General features: G+C 39.9%; 1 protein-coding gene across 2 annotated transcripts in view; it reads right to left on the reverse strand.

The window, feature by feature from the left end:
• Positions 1-3,319: 3,319 nt before the first annotated feature.
• LSAMP (limbic system associated membrane protein) overlaps positions 3,320-17,500 on the reverse strand; it is a 661,912-nt gene continuing 647,731 nt past the window's right edge. Inside the window, exons 8-9 of one of the 2 annotated variants that reach the window (XM_034658846.1) lie at positions 17,102-17,134; positions 3,320-11,308 (exon numbers count right to left, since the gene is read on the reverse strand). In XM_034658846.1, coding sequence (XP_034514737.1) covers positions 11,211-11,308; positions 17,102-17,134 — 131 coding nt within the window. In that variant the 3' untranslated portion in view covers positions 3,320-11,210. The remainder of the gene's footprint in view (positions 11,309-17,101; positions 17,135-17,500) is intronic. The other variant, XM_034658855.1, reaches the window with a different exon arrangement.

A 17,500-nucleotide genomic window follows, 5' to 3' on the forward strand; every position in this document is an offset into this window, starting at 1 on the left:
TTTTAATTTCATTAACCCTATGGAGCATGGTTTCGATCCTGCAAAAACAATTCAAGAATGTACTTTGGATCAATCTTTACTTTTGGAACAGCACTGGGAGTTTTACCATTGATTTATTGTCTCTGGTATGGTTAGGCGATTTCCTGGCTTGATAGAGACTGTTAGTTTTTGCCTCCCATCTGTTCCCTTAAATCTTTAACTACTGAGGTTTTTGCATTTGTTTGTAATTCTAACACTTCCTAGGAAATTCTGCTATAAGTGTGCTTGGGCAAGAAGAGCTGGTAGGGCATAGATGACAAAAATAGCTGGGAGGCTAAAATGACTTCTCTTGTGTCCTGAAAGCTGTCTTGTCTTTCATTTTCTAGGAACCCCTAACTCTGTTTTTAGGTCCACCTCTGGTGCCTGGACCCACTAGTAGGAGCGTCTTCTCCATGCAGACAGACCTGAGGTAGAAGTTCCTTGGATCAGTGGATCTCGGATTTGATCTGGGAAGACAGACAGGGGCAGGGTGAGCAGGTAGAATGACACAAAGTAGAGATAACACGGCTCGTCCCAATTTTACAACCTTATGTAGTAAAAGCTATCTTGTTTTAAAAGCACATGACAAATCAGCCAGCACCTTCTCACTGAGAATGGTTGGGTCTATACGAGGTGATTAAGTTAGAAGACCTCCCATCCCCAGTGTTCTCAAACACAATTCCTAGGGTATGCTAAAGATCCTCAACAGTCTGGGGCCAGGAAGTAGGTTTGGCTGATGAAAGGCTACTCCAATGGGCCAATCTAGGGAGTAGAAGAGAATGAACTAGGCAGGGGGATGGAGGAAGGGCCTTTTTCTCTTCACACGAAGACCATGAAGTATCCATCCTTGGGCTTACAGGCAGCCAAATATTCCATGTTTGTGTAACAATTTTGTGTGTGTGTGAGGGAGGAATCTGCCTTTTGTTCCGTAGACTTGAATTTAGAAGTCTTCTGCCACCGTGGTGAGGTTGCAGCGATTGGTAGAAAAGAATCCCACATGAAGTACATTTGTTGGTTGCATTGAACACAACTCAACTCTACTTTGACAAATGTTTGCTAAATTATTAGCCGTTCACCATGCTAGGTCTGAAAGGATCACAAAGGTGAAAAAGCATGGCCCTTTCATTAAGAGGTTAGATTCACAGACTGACCTTCTTCCCAGCTCTCTGTTGCTGTTTTGAACATACTTTTAAGTACATGGATATAAAGGGAGTAGAAAGTGGGTATACAACAAGGAATTTCTTCTGAGGCACTCAGAAGGCAAAGCCTCAAGGTGGTGTTACAATTTCTAACCCTGTAGCTTTTGTGGCTAAAGGAAATAAAATCTCAAGCCACCTGGGGACAATGCTATTAGAGACTCCCCAGTGTTTTTTTTGTTTGTTGGTTTTTGTTTTTTGTTTTTTGTTTTTTAGATAAGATTGGAAATGGGAGGTACATAATAAAGACTGGCTACCCTTTGCCCTAGGTTCTTGCGGGGTAACTTTTAGGTCCTTGGAATTTTTCAAGCGGTAGGAGTTTCTTTGTTATTCATGTTGGGCCCCTTGGATCACACCTGATAGTTCATGCTAATGAGGTAACTTCTGGTGGGCCCCTAGAGAGTTTATGACAACAAGATGACTCAGGATGGGGGCTGGCCATGCCAGAAAGACCAGCCATGTGGTTAGAGTAGTGGGGGTTTGGGTCTTGTGTTAGTGACATCAGTCTAACCTGGAGATGGAGTTCAGCTGTTCTGCCAGTGATTCAATCAGTCATGCCTAAGGGACAAAACTAATAAAAACTCTGTGCACCAAAGACTGGGTGAGCTTCCCTGGTTGGCCACACTCTGGGCATTGTCACACATCAACGTGCTGGGAAGGTAGTGTGTCCTGACTTGGGATAAGGACAAAGGAAACTTCATGTTTGGGATTCTCTCAGATTTTGCCCTATGTCTTTCTCTCTCTAACTGTTCTGATTTGCATCTTTTTGCTGTAATAAAACTGTAATTATAAGGATAACACTTTCCTGCATTCTGTGACATTCTAGAAATTATTACATCTGAGAGGATAGTGGGAACTCTGAAATCATGGCTCAGACATGAGCCACTATTTCAGGGACCTCAGGCCACCCTCATTTCTGATATGAGGGCTATTTTGTTTGAGAACTGTGTCTTTAACTTTGAGTTTGGCGAACTCATTGAAGAAAGGCATTTTCAGAATTTTATATAAAATTCAAATTTGGGGAGATTGGGCCTTAAACAGTCTCGTTTTTTTTTTTAAGATTTTATTTATTTATTTGACAGAGATAGTGACAGCCAGTGAGAGAGAGAACACAAGCAGGGGGAGTGGGAGAGGAAGAAGCAGGCTCCCAGCAGAGGAGCCTGATGTGGGGCTCGATCCCAGAGCACCGGGATCACGCCCTGAGCTGAAGGCAGACGCTTAACGACTGTGCCACCCAGGTGCCCCTTAAACGGTCTCTTTAAACCAGAAGGGACCAGGGGTTTTGCTTCTGTCTGAGACTATTTGCTGATTATTGGAGTTGATGAGTGCTTACTTCCTCACCCTCTCCCCCAGCCACCCACTCTGATTCAGGATTAGTTCTCTTGTGTTTTCCTGACCTCATTTGGCTACTAAGAGTCAAACTTCAGACCCTCCCAATCACTTCTGATATACAATGAACCTGCCTCACCTCGTTGGATTGTGATTTGCTTATTTCTCATTTTCTTTTGGTATCTCCTGTCTGTCCTGTGCAATGCTATAGGATTTCTATAGAGATTCTGGACACATTTTGTGAAGGTAATGGCTCTCAGTAAGAATAGAAAACAAACTTTCCTTTTCATAAGTAGAAAAAAATAGGTGGCTTTAGAAAGTAATTTCGTTCCTTCTACTGCTATCAGGTAGGATGTTATTAAAACCAATCCTTAAAGATACCCCTACTATGGAGACTTTAAAGGAAGAGTATACTCCCTAATGTTTTTTTTGGGATCATGTCCTAACGTCTCACTCAAATCTAACAATCTGGAACTTCTTAATGCTTTATCTGTAGCTTCCCAATGGTAATTAATGCTCTGTCTTATGATCCCTTACGGGAGAAAAAGAAAAACTCACAAAGAACCTCTTTGCTTAGATGAAGACAATTATTGTAAATACCACATTTCTTTCTGTGGTGGGAGAGATACTGATGGAGCTTTCAAGTGATTCTTTGGTGTTTTGTCCACCCCTTCCTCACATCATTTTTATCACTGGCTTTATTCCCTATCCGATTCATGAAAACCTCCAAGGGGCAGTGCAGTCAACCACAAGATCACTGACTCAGGTCAATGAAGACACATCTCCTTTTCACGTTTATTTCATTTTGTTTTAAGATCACAGAAGAGCAGAGCATTCATACGTGTAAAGTAACAGAAGAGAGGAACAGAATTTAAATACATTTTAAAAGAAAAGAAAAAAAGCTTTTTTTAATTTTAATTTTTTTTTAACACACATTGCGCTTTTTATTTTCCTTCACAGAGCTAGTATCCAGGGAAAAAAAATCCATCCAATAAACAAAAATAAACTTTGAACAACAAAAAACCCAAATAAAAAATGGCCATGTGTTTGTATCATCAAGGAAAAGTTCTGTTTATGTCTACAGGGCTGAAAAAAAAGGAATATATTTATATATATATATATTTATATGTATATAACACTGTTAATAAGGAGAATTCTAACCAAGAGCAGGATTTATACACCCTTCAGTAGAGCAGTGAGAAGGAAGGGGTGAGGCAGGGTGGGGGGAAAGAAGGTGGAGGTTTTGTCCCATGCTTCTCTCCCCCTGCATCTTTTTCCCTTTAACCTTCCCCCAATCCCAGTGAATACTTAGGGAGCAGGACTTGGCCATAATCACCAGAATGAACCATTTACATTCTCTGGTGAAGAGCAAAGACTTAGGGAAGTGGGTCCAAAAAAGGCCACAGATAGCTTAGAATTACTGCCGCGTGCCATGAAGCTAGTAGTTCCATGTATTTTCTTCATTTGCAAGAAGCAGATTTTAACTCTGTGCCTGATTTTACATAGAGAAGGCTTGTGCAGAGGAAAATGTAGCTGTAGGAGTAGATCCAGGAGCACCACTCAAAGAGACACCTCTGAAATAACCATTAAATGGGGAGTTGTCCTCTGGGCAGTCATTGTCCCACTTAAAGAGAGCTTGGTAAGCGCTCTAAGACCATCCCACATCCTTATCTACATCAAATGATACTAATGCTGGGAAGTCATGGATAGTCCCTGCTCTTCAATACACTGGAAATTCAGATTGTTTCTGTTCTCTTAGGCACTGAATGAAAAGCTAAGTTGAGCCTCCAGGACAGTGTGGGGCTACACTTTGATGGGTTAAAACAAGTGGGCCTGTGCTCAATCCATTCAGAACATGGTACAAGAAAGTCGTTCCTCATTAACTGCCTGAGAAGCACCATTCCTGCGTACCCTCTTCTCAGAGCACTGAACTTCCGTATTTGATCTTGCCCTTCACAACAACTCTTACTGTATTCGACTCTGTCACCTCCTGAAATGTGTTTCTTTTTGTCCTATTTTTAACTTGTCTTCTTTAAATGATATCGACCTGTACTTTTTGAAAATGAGGCTTGTTTTCTCTCTGTCCACTTGCTTGACCTCACAGCCTCTAAGTCAAGTTTAAGAAAACTCATGCCATGAGAAACTCCGTATAAAACAAAATGTATTGTCTTGCTTGTTTCTCACGGGACAGCCTTTTGAACTTGCCTGGGACCACATGCTTAACTGCCATCAGCACAAGCAGAGTTTTCAAGGACACACATTTACTGAAATGAGGCACTTGGCCCAGGCTGAGAAAAAAAACAACACAACAACAACTGATGTTTCCTTTCATATGCACAACATGCATAATACTCAATCTGGCTACTTTCCTTCCTATGAAAGGTTATTAGAATAAAGTTCAACAGTTAGATTTTTTATTATAAGGAAACAACTCCAGCTATTTCAATGCCTTCAGTATCATCCAAATGTGTCCCTTGTCTACACTGCTAAGAAGTTTTGATAAGAAGAGAATTTTAGAACCAGTCCAGGGCCACTGTAATCTAGAAGTTTTGGCTTTTGAAACGGAGATGATGGAATGATGGTTCTGAGAAGGGAAGGTGGTACAGAGGCCAAACTGGAGGAGACAAACAGCTGCTTGGAATGATCAGCTGGCCACATGCTACATGAGCGTGAAATTCTTATTCAAGAATCAGAGTTTAGAGCTGACAGAGATCTTAGAGATGTCATCCAAATCCCTTACTTTCAGGATGAAAAAACCAGGTCTCAGGAAGGTTAAATGACTTGCTTAAGGTCACCTAGTTTGTTTGTGGCCAGACCCCAGCCAGAATCCAATTCTCTTGACTTTCTGCTTCACCTTAAAGTTGCCGTTTATCTTGGGTGGTGGAGTGTACTTTAAGTGTAATGTTAATTTGACCTAAATTTCTTTCTATAACAGTCCATGCAGAAAATTCATGTGATTCCCAAAGTTATCTCTTTGGTGGCTCTTTGTGGCTGTTCAGACTGTAGAAAATACATATGCGTCACTCTCTTAAACACATCAGACCCTTCAAAAAGACTCCAAGGGAAGGTGCCTCAGAGAGATACTCCCAATTAGAGTAATTCGGTCCTCATTTGCAATAGTCAGGATAGATATGTAGAAATATAGGTCTATCAGATTAAATAAAAGTAATCATTTCCTAGGGTGACTTGGCAAGATATTTCTCAAGGATATAACATATTTCTTATATCTTACAATTTCTTAGAATCTAGATGACAAAGAAGCTTTCCCAATGTCTTTGTCTGATGGAAAATAAAAACTGAGTAATATTTTGCCACCAAGCTGTAGGTGACTTCCTTGGATCTATTTAAACAAGCCATCTTAGATGGTAGGTAAGAAGTAACAAGAAGACACTGGGAGTTGATGCAACAGACACAAGAGCCCTTAAAACTCCTTCCTCTGTCTCCTCATTTCCCTTGCTTTGGGGTCAGGTGAGACAACTGTGGCAACAGTTGGGAGAAACTCCACTTTGGTCCCTCAGGAACAAAGAGGTGGCCTCCTGGGACTTCAGCAGGATGCTGACTTTTAGCAGTTTCTGTGGGTCTGCTTCCTTTTGCTGAGGCAACCTTCTTGTTCAGGACATTAGTCATATTCCTTCCCATTCTGACCTGGGAAATGCTTTAGTTTTTATTTACTTTTATTTGATTTTTTTTTCTTTAAGATTCATAGATTTAGCTGAACCTGGGCACTGCATGAAAAATGAAGTTTACATAGTTTATATTATGTACATAAACTAGTGATTTACATTGATTTACACATGATTGGTGCCTAATTTATTAATCAACACACAGTATGTAAATGCACTGAAAGGAAATCAAGATTTTAAAATAAGTTTTCCATAATATCCATAAACATTTGCGCTGGTGTAAATGTTAAACCTAAACCTAATGTTAACACCAGCTTCCTTGCCAAGAGGAAAGTGATGTACATCGCTGGGTGAAAACAAATTCTCTCTTGAATTTCAGTTGGCCTCATTTGACAACACAGCTACATGCAAATGAGAATAGTTTACTTCTCTTCCACTAGCATGCACATAAATGTAAACTCCATTTTGCATTTAGTGAGATGTTTACAGATATTATGCCAACCATGATGGAAAATTTACATCACTGGGGCAAATGTAGTCTTTGGAAGAGAAATATTTTAAGTACGTAAGAAAGAAGAAGGCTTCCTGAACTGAATTTGCGTTTCTTAATTTAGGGTCCTATCTCACCATTTTTGTGGTATGTTTAACATTTGTCTTCAAAATATTAATAGTTTTTATAGGTCAGATATAGCACTGCACTTATATTTCTATAAAAAGTGATAGTTACTGGTAACCAAGACTAAATTCAGGCTAAAACGTTATGAAGATGAAGTGAAAAATAAAGCCACGGGTAATCCCATGGAACTTGGTCCACAAACAGATTCCTCTTAAACAAATAATTACGAAGTGGAAAAAATGGGGCTCCGTATCTTTCTAAGTGAAGCATAGCTCTTTTTTTTTTAAACCAAATTCAATACTTTTCTTTAAGTTTAAACCATTATTCTAGATTTGTCTTAAAATACATACAATATTGTAAATATAGCATCTGTAAAGAGAAGATCAAAAAAAATACATACACATATATATTATTTTTCCACAAATAATTCAAGGCCTGCAAAAAACAAAAGGAGAGATTCCGGGAGACAAGCCAATAGAAACAGTCAAACCACAACCAACCCAGGGATGGAAGCTGTGACTCTGGAGTAGTTAAGAAGCTAACAACTTGGTAGGTAATAACTCAGAAATAATTTCATGCTGAGGAGTTTAGTTTTTGTGTGCAAAGGAGGTAAGTCCATTTTTGGAGGAGAAACAGATTTGTGTTTCTGTCTCCAAGAACATGAAAATCACGAGTACTTTTACAAGGTCTCTATGAATAGCCCCAGTTGACTGAATATGTAGTAAAAAAAATGCCCATGGCAAGGGAGAAGTCTGTCTGACTTGGAAGAGAAGGCAAAGGTCAATAGGACAATTGTTCCCCAACAGAAAACACAATTTTTCCCTAAGCCTTAGTTCTTCTAGGGCACAGGGATTTTATGTCTCAAAACAAGTAAGACTGTTCCTCCAACAAGGCAACACCTTCTGATGAACAATTGCACAGAGGATATAATTCTGCAGTTGTAAAACCTAGGATAGTTCTCATTCTTCAGGAAGTGCCCTTAGTCAAGGTCATTTCTGTTTTCCTTAACTGAAGGTCGGTTCTAAGGATTTTGTTTTATGAATGGTGGAGTTTCGTTTTGCATACAGAGGACATTAAATATATTAGCCATTCAGATTGATGGATTTCACTCCTCTCAGGATATTATTTCCAACCAGCTGGTTCTTTTCAGTGCAGGATTTCAAGTTTTGATTACCAATGGACAAGATTCTTGAAGGGATTTATAGCAATATGATGAACTAAATTCCAAGAAGTTCCACGTTCAGACTCAATTTCTTGGTGTCAGTCCTCTAGCTGCTACCTTTTTCCTGACCTTTCTCCAAATTATGTTCTCCTCCATTCTTCACATTGCTTAGAGACATTCTCAAACCTAGGAGATTTCTGGGGCCAATGTTTGCTCTGAAGCAGGAGCCAGGACATTTTTTTTTTTAATTCCCATATCCTGCCAGAGATATATGCAAACACCACAATATTCAATATATGTTTGACTATGTTTAATATATGGTCCATTATATTAAAACTCAGAGAACAAACGGTGCTGACAAGGCAGACATTCCTTTCAGTGGAGAATCTCCTTCCATAATATCAAGACCTTGTCATTACGATAGGGTGGAGACAATACAAAATGTAGGCGTATGATTAAAATATGTCGCATGCCAAAAGGATCTGTTCCTGAAACTGATACTAAACCAAATTACTCCTGCTACTTTTCTTTTCTTATATATCTTTAAATTAGCATGCATTCCTCTAAAGCTTCCACCTAAGGATGTGACTGGCTCTTCAATATGTGGGGAACATTTATCATCAATGATGATAAACTTTTATTCCTGTACTAAGACCAAAATGTTAGAGAAACCCCGATTGTCAATAAATTGATGCTGGATAGGAATATGGCTCACCTTCCCTATATTTTAGTAGCTACTTTCTGGGATAAGAATTTCTGTCCTATGTGAGGATCTGCCACAAATATTCTTATCCATCCCCAAGCCCAATTTGCCCTTTTGTTTCATGTCTAAACTGTAAAATCATAAAAGAAGGCTGGTAATAAGCTTTCTAAAACAAACAATAGAATCCCTTAGAACAGATTTAAAATGTTGCTTATCGAAGAGATCATTACCTTCAAAGACAAGGCTCATCGCAAAGAGCCTTCAATCAATAAAATCTATCAGTAGAAATTTCAGGTCCTTCCTCCCTCGCTTGCTTCCTTCCTTCCTTCCTTCTTTCCTTCCTTCCTCCCTCCCTCCTCTCCTTCCTTCCCTCTTTTCCTCTTTTTCCTTCGCTTCGTCTCTTCCATTCTGCTTTCCTTCCTTTTTCTATTTGAAGTTAGGAAGTTTCCTGTTTTATATTCTGTGATAGCTACTTTTGTGGTACCATATTTGGCTCTTCTGAAATGCATTCAATTATGACCTCAATAATAATCCTCTGTCTTTTCATAAACTGAATCACTTCCAATGCCTCCTATAGTTTAAGTGAAAGCAATGGTCGGTTTCCTGACAAAGAAATCTACAGACAGAGAGCCAGCTCTCTCTGCAAGACCTTTCCTAAGAAAATCCTGGTGTTGTAGTGATACCAAGCTTTGTGGTATGCATACAACTTCTGCCTAAATTATTACAAGTTTCCCAGTTCTTTTGATTAAGTTACTAACTCACATTTCAGATCACTCTTGTCAATGTAAACTTAAGCATTATATCCCCCACAGTATCTTTTTCAGGAACCAGAAGCCAAAAGTGAGCAGGGAAGGTGGAATATATTCCAGCGGCCTGGCCTAGGATAATGATGGACTACTATGAACAATGGTGCTGCAAATATTACCAGTGGAGCAAAAAAGAAGATTGTGCAGGCCACCGAATAAAGTATTAGCTTACAACACCAGGACAAAAATCTGCAAAGGAGCACAAGGGATGGATTCCTTCTTGTTACGGTCAATGCTTTGTATAGAGCTCTGCCAACATCTCTACAGGATGAGTAGGGACCCACGCATCTGTCTACTTTTCCTGCCTTGCTCACTCTCACTTTATTTTATCTGAAATAGGAAACAATCTCTGCTCAAGGGAATCCATGGGCCAAATGCAGTGCTATTTGAAGATCAGGGAAGGGGCACAACAGGGCTGCTTAGGATCTCCATGTGGCTCATCATCCTTTCATTAGGAGTTAACACTTGGAGACCTTCCTGGTTCTTGGGATTTACTCAACACACGCTACTCACTCCTGCAGCAGAGCAGGTCCAAGCCTGCAAAAAGCCAGGAAATACGTGAATTCCTCAGATCATGAAACAAGAGTGAAATCAGAAACCTTCTCTCCTAGGTCACCTCATTGACGTCACTGATTCTTTCTACTGTTTGCTCACCCCATCAATAGTAGGCACTTTCAATTACAGTGATATTCTGAGTGACTCTCGACTGGGTTCTGATGATTGGACTAGGAGGAATATGAGGTTCTGCCCTTAGAAGGGGCACAGCTTGGTGTGGATACACATTGATGTCATGTGACAGCCATGGGGGAAGGTGGGGGACTCTGCTCCATGCCTCCTTCCCCACCATGTCCCCCCAGCAACTTGTCGCAGCCGCATCTCACGATTACAGTGCGGGACAGTATCTACAGCACAATGAGTCTATGTACACATGGACCATTCCCTTGGCATGCTTTAGAGAGAGACACACACGCTCACACACATGTACACCCACGTGAGAGCGAGAGACTTGAGCACGCACTCACAGTGGAGAAAATTAAAATGGCACTTCCTAGCATTTGCGGCATGACTAGTGCTGGGGGGTGTGGTAGGGGAGTGAAGAGAAGCAGCAGCCAGGGGGTGGGGAGGTATAAAGGGAGTCTCTGGGATGGATGTGGGAGACATAGAACACACTGGAGGCTGGGGAAGCAGGGGAGGGTGGAGATGGTCTTAAAAGTTGGAGAGATAGTGGAGGCAGGAAAGCCAGGTAAAGGCTCAACACAGGATTCCAGCATGGATTCCACTGATAGTCTGAAATGGCTATGAGTCAGCTCAAATGGAAAACAAAATAAAAAGATGATGGAAATATAAACACCAAAGGCAAGACCTTATTTTTTCTTTCCCCACAGATGAAAAAGAATGAAGGAAGGATAAAGTGTGTGTGGGGGGTTAATATCCATCTGATAATTCTTTGCTTGTCTTATTTTTACAACATCCGGGTGTACTTAGCATGATGTAGTCTTTATAGAGTATACATTTGCTTCGATATACATATATCCTTGTAGAATTTTTCCCACCCTGATTTATAGTTAAATTTTTATTGATGGACTTTAAAATGGTTTTAAGTGTATTTTCTTCTTCATTTTCTTATTTCCCCCTTCATTTATAAACACACAAAGTTGTAAAATAAACAGTCTCCCCCCATCTCGCTCTCTCTCTCTGTATCCTGTGTGACGCATTTTTGTGTGTTTTTTTTAAATTATTTTAAAATTTTTATTCTATTAACATTTGCTGAGCAGGCAGAGCAGAGATGCTGCCAGCAGCCACAGTGGTACGGCCAGACTGATGGATCCGTTTATTCCTCTCACCGACCCAGGCCCTGCAACGCAAAAGAGAAAGAAAAAAGAATAGTTACATCCAGCCTCACTGTATGTTACAGCTGACAGCTGACAGTATCAGAGGTAAGAATGGGCTAGGAACCAGCACCTCAATGTCAATGCACGTATGTACGGCCCAAGAAGGGCTCCCAATCTCTCCTAAATCCTTCTCCTTGAGCTGTAAGTATCTCAAGGGGTATCAGTGGTTGAACACTTTTGAATATAAAATGCTCTTGCTGGGGAGGGCTATCACTGATGTGTCTGCTGGTGCAGCGGGGTCCTCTTCACCCAGCCTCCTCTCGTACGCTCTGCTCTGCATAGCACTGTGATGCCAGCCCTCGTTAAGATTCCAAGCATTGGTGAGGGTCCTTCAGCAGCCAGCCACGGGCTCCTCCAGCTGATTCATCACAGTATCTCCATCAATAAAACATGGGACCAGTCTGCAACTCTCATTTCTCAGGGGGAAGCGGTAATGATGTATTTGTTAATGGGGAGGGGAACTGTTTCCCAGGAACATTTATGGCTGAATGGCACCTTAGCTGCAAGGTAGAAAATAAGTTAACTCCTTGTAGAGTCTTAAGAGGCAGCAGGGAATCATCTGGTCTAAACTCTTCATGTGACACTTTAAAGATCAAAAGCAAAAGCAGCAGGAACAACAACGACAACCAAACCTAGAGAGGTGAGGAGGCTGGTCCAAACCAGAAGCAGAACTGAGACTGAAACTTGCCCAGAACCTGCCCTTCCCACCCCGCAGTGGCAGCCTCTGCGTTTCCTACTGCCATCTTGGTTTTTCCCAACGTGGACACAATTTGGGGCGTGTGGGTTTGAATCTAAGCGGGAGACTGGAATGGAGAGGAAAGTGGAGAAGGCATATGTGTGTTGATAAAGGAGAGAATTGGGGCAGAAAATGTAAGCCCCAAGAACTTGTTTCTGATGCTTTGCTTACTCCATTTTCTCCTTCTGTAAGTTCTGTTCACATCCATTGCAAGAAGAAAATGTTAGTATTTTTCACAAAAAAAGATTTTTAGATTTAAGACTGTATGTTTAGACAATGATGTTTGAAAGAGAAATCAATGTGACTAATTACGGGTCACTTTGCAGTTTTGAGGGCACATACACAGATCAGTGTGTGGGAATGAACGTGCATGTGAGTGTGTGTGCGCGCGTAAGTGTTTAAACCCATGACGGTTTGCATGTGCAACGGAAGCATCCTTTGGTAGGCTAATGTTTCCAAAAATGCGTACAAACAAATAAGATCAGAGATCAAATAACAGGGAAAATGTTGAATTCAAGAATGTCCTCCTAATCTGTGTTTTATATAAATAATGGCAAAACAACCAAATAAAACCAACACTTACACAGCACTTACTATAAGGTTCTGTTACAGATGCTTTACACATGTAAGCATATAACCATGATGTGAGACAGGCATGGTAACGAACCCGTTTTTACAGTGAGATAGTAAGAGGCATCGCACACATTTACACAGCTAGTACGCAGAGGTGCTGGGGTTTTGGCCCAGGCGGCTGGCTCCAGTCTCTGCTGTCACCCCTACGTGGTGAAGTGACACAGTGAAGGAGTGGAATGTTCAGCAGATGAATTTTGGATGTGTTTAAATTAATAGCCAGGACAAACAAAACACGACATGGAGGCAACCGTTATCTTTGAAAAAGATGATGTTCAAGAGAATATGTTTTACTAGAATGTCTTCTTGAGAATATTAAAAATACTACTTACTCTAAAAATATGAATATATACAAACTTTGAACAGTATAGTTATAGTAGAAAATTAGTTTTTATTATCTGGAAAACTACAGAGATACAGAGTAGACAAGTTAAATATTAACCAGTCAATTCTTTAAGTTTCTGAATGGCTGTAGGATTGCATTAATAAAAGACACTTTTCTAACTTCAGGTTCATGCCTTTCGTGAGGAATTTAGGTTCAAGAAGATCATGTATCCTGCATAAAGCATCTGATGGGAACTGTTGGCCGAGCACTAGAATACACGTGTTCAGAGGCTCAGCTCTATGCCTTTTGTAGCCCACCCTCCACGCCCTTCACTGCTATCCTCTTTGGCCTTTGTGACCTTTAAGCTCTCTCAATGGCAACTCCCTGGGGCTTCTGGCCAGATGGTAATGCATGTGCCTATCATTTTCATTCCTCTATATGCTTTAAATGGCATGAACTCTGTGGCACATTTATTTGGATTAGTGGTTCAGGACAGCTTCTAAAACAGAGAAAGACTACACACAAATTGAGGCCTTACAGGACCAAGCAAAAATGATTTTTGTTTTGCCCTAAGTATAGTGTGAAACAGAAGGGTTTTAGAAAGAGTCTAATTTTGCCTAAGTCCTTAATCTCACTTTTAGTGTTGGGACAGGCTAGATATCTTTCAGATGTCTTGGAGTTGACTGGTACCTGGGGAAGTCTAAAAGGCCTAGTCTTATTTTATTTGAAGGGCAGTAAATATTCGAGAAAGCAAAAATTCCATCACTGAAAAATACAATATACACATATATGAACCTAAATAAATATGTTCACATATACCAATCTTGCTAATGTATGTACACACATATATTCGCAGATACAAAGAGAAGTATATATGTTATATGCATACTTACATATACACATATGATATACCATACACACATATTATTGGTCTTTTAATAGACATAACTGAGAATTAACAGTTACTTTCACATGCTAGTCTATGATACATATAGGGAATCCCAGGATGACTGTGCTAATAATATTAATTTTATCCTTAGTAGAATTATTATTATATATTTGAAATGCATTTTCATGGATCTGTTAAGGATATCTTCATTTCTATCAATTATTATTTATTAAGTGCTCTCATATAGCTATTTGATGTGCTTATATGACTTGCTCTTTTCATAATTGGTTTTGAGAGTAAATAAATAGCTTGAAAAAAATGCAAGATTAAATGAATGATGGTTGGAGAATCATCACAAGTGTGTATGCAATTATAGATATATATGACTGCATAGGAGACTACTTCAGTTAATGGCTATTTCAGGGAAGAATAATCAGCAAAATCATTAATTACATTTTAGTTCATAGTTATGAAATTTCTGCTTATTTGTGAAAATGCAAATGATAAATCTTATTTCCCACACCAGATGGCCAGGCTCAGCAAGTGCTTTTATATACTGACAGATATAATGAAAGCAAGAGTCTGTAAACATAAATTAGCCTTAAGAATAGATGGGCAAATAAAACCACAATTCAAAAATTGCTACATGTTTTTCATACAACAGACAAAAATCATATCTTGGCATTTAGCCACATTCTATATGTGTTTATGTGTGTGTGCACACACTTGTATGTGTGGTATCTAGTAAACATTCAATAAATGGTAGCATCATCATCATTGCTATTAACTATAGAAGCTTGGATTACAGAAAGACATGAAATACCCCCGAAGCAAAGGCATCGGCTTGTGAATTGGGTCAAGGCTTTTAAAGTTTGACCCGAAGGGGCAAAATTCAGCTGTAGCAAGATTCAGAATCTTGAGTCAACACACCAGGTCAAGGTTCTCAACCTCAGGACAGGATGATAAGTGAGCCTCTGTATCAAGGTGAATGCTGGACTGCACTTTGCCACAACAATGCTTTTACAAGGGAATCTGTGATTAAGGACAAGGTTGATAAAACATCCTGGAATTGTGGGATATGAGAATTTTCGGCAAGTCTCTACGTGAATTTGATGCAGGCTGCTCAGCCAATTGATTGTCTTTCAATAAAAGCTCAAAGAAACTACAAGGCGATTTTCCAACACCTGCTTTAGAGAGCATGCACTTGGAGACACTTTGCAATTCATTCAAATCTAGCTAATCCATTTCTGTGCCTTTCTGAGTACTTAGGGCTCATTTCCTAGATTTAGGACTAGATTTATTCAAAATAATCATTCTTAAAAAAACACACACAAAAAACAAAACATTAACCACAGCTTCAGTGGGCATTCCTTTCAGCCTCTAAGGAATCAAGGTCAATAATAATCTTATTCCCATACATAGTTGAGCCATACAAGAAAAGAAGCCAGGTGAGTTTAGGTTTGAATTCTTCTTGGAATTATTAAGGGCTGACCAAGAAACTGAAAATAAAACAAAAAACCCTCAAATACAAAACAGTTGTTAAGCAAAGGAGAAAAACAATCTCCTAAAATCTCTCTTAGATACCAGGTAGATGTACAGGCTAAGGCGCTTCCCTGTCCTGGGAAGCCATGTTTAAAGGGAAGCCTGATAAGATTGACTTTGGCGCCACCTGCTCTCTATGTTCAGCCAGTACAGCTTCCTCTGCGGGAATGAATTGGGGATTAAAGCCTCATCTCCAGGCTAGAGCATAGAAGAGGGGATATATTGATGTTTAATTTGAGCAATGTGTCTTAGAATTAAGTTTGGGCTCCTCCTATATAATTCAATATGTTTGAACTCCCCTCTCTATAAAGTGAGTCTTGGATAAGCCTAAAGTATTCTCACGGTAAAGTCCATGACATCTTCTCCATCAAAACAGCATCAAATATTTTGGCATACAAAATTTTGAAATTTTAGGCCAATACTTAGAATTCTTTGACACTAGGTGATACTAGGAATTTATCTCGGTGGTCTTTGAAATAAAACCCTATGCCCTATTTCTCCAAAACCCTAAGGTATCACATGTTCCACTAACACTAGCCTCTTAAAATTCACATGTAATTGATAATCATGGCATTGGGGAGAGAAGAAGGGATGAAAGGGACAGGAGTTTATACCTTCTTGTCCCAAATGATCTTGGTTCAATGGATATATTTCTGATGGCTTTGTCTCTGCTGCCTTCTGTGAAGATTTGCTAGAGCTGGCCACAAACAAGGTACTGACCCTTTCCTGAGAATAAGAAATGTCCACGAGCTCTGTGGTTGCTTGTCACTGGTATGGTCTAAGTCCCACAAGAATAGGTTTTCACTGTTGAGAATGACCTTGGTTGTCTCATCCCCTTTGAGGCCCACAGAAGAAAACATCTTCATTTGAGACAATTACCAATCCAAGTGAGTGGCCATGAGGATTTAAGGAGGCTGCTGTCTGGCCATGCAGGTTCCTCTGTAAATTTGGTCTGGGGACAGACACCGTTAAGGATTTCTGTTGGAGTTGTAGAGAGGGCAACTCAGAACTAGTAATTGCATTGTAGGTTCCAGTTCATGAGCTTTTGTCTGATTGCATTGTCTTTGTAGGGAGATGTGGGTGATTACTGTGTCACGTGGCTGATGGAGTCATTGGTGTTGTTCCTGGGAGACCCCAGCAGCCTGGGTATACTGCAGAAGGGGGAGGTTACTGAGGCAGTGAGAATATTAACTGTTCAAATGCTTCATTTTAGGAGATGCTACTCTATTTCCTTTAGCAATGTATCTACTTTAACAGTCAAAAAGGGACCGTAGGTAGGCTCTCCATCTCTTTTGAGAGCCTGGTCACTGGGCAGTGAACATTGCCAAAAGCACAACTCTACAAGAATTAACCATGGCCACTTAGGATAGGAAAGTGGGAGGGGGAATAATTCATTCAGTTCCAGAGATTTAAAAATGAATAGCTCTCAAAAGCGATATAGGGGTCATGGGTTGGATCAGGACTTTTTGTGACTGACAAAGTTCACAATCTGGAAAACATAGTGACAAATATGTTATGGAAATTATTATCACAAATTATTGAGATGAAATAAAGTCAAGCATATAAGACCCCAATATATGGCTAAGAAAACTTAATTTTATCATACAGTAGGTAATCAGAAATAAGAACCATACCTTTTTGCTTGAAGTGCACGGTGGTGCCAATTTCTAAAAAAGAAACATTTAGCAAAACAAAAAACAAGTAAAAATTTTTTATCAATTGAGAATAAGCACAAAGGTATCTGGTGCTCTCCACTGAAAGGAGAATGGGACAAAAAGGTGGAAAGCACATTCTAATAGAAACATGTACTGATAGAGATTGAAAGAAAGGTACACGGAAAGAGATTGTTTTGTTGGAACAAATGTTTTGCAGTTGGAGGTGGCAAAAATTTCCAACTACAAACACTTGATGTTACATGTTATGTGTATAGACAAGTACAAGAACTCTGAGAATGGCATGCAGATGTACTCTTGACTGCAATTTAATGGAATGATGGAGTGTGTCTGGCCTCCAAACCCCTCCTGCCATTTTGC

The sequence above is a fragment of the Ailuropoda melanoleuca genome, chromosome 1 (assembly GCF_002007445.2).
Source record: "Ailuropoda melanoleuca isolate Jingjing chromosome 1, ASM200744v2, whole genome shotgun sequence".
Classification (NCBI taxonomy): domain Eukaryota; kingdom Metazoa; phylum Chordata; class Mammalia; order Carnivora; family Ursidae; genus Ailuropoda; species Ailuropoda melanoleuca.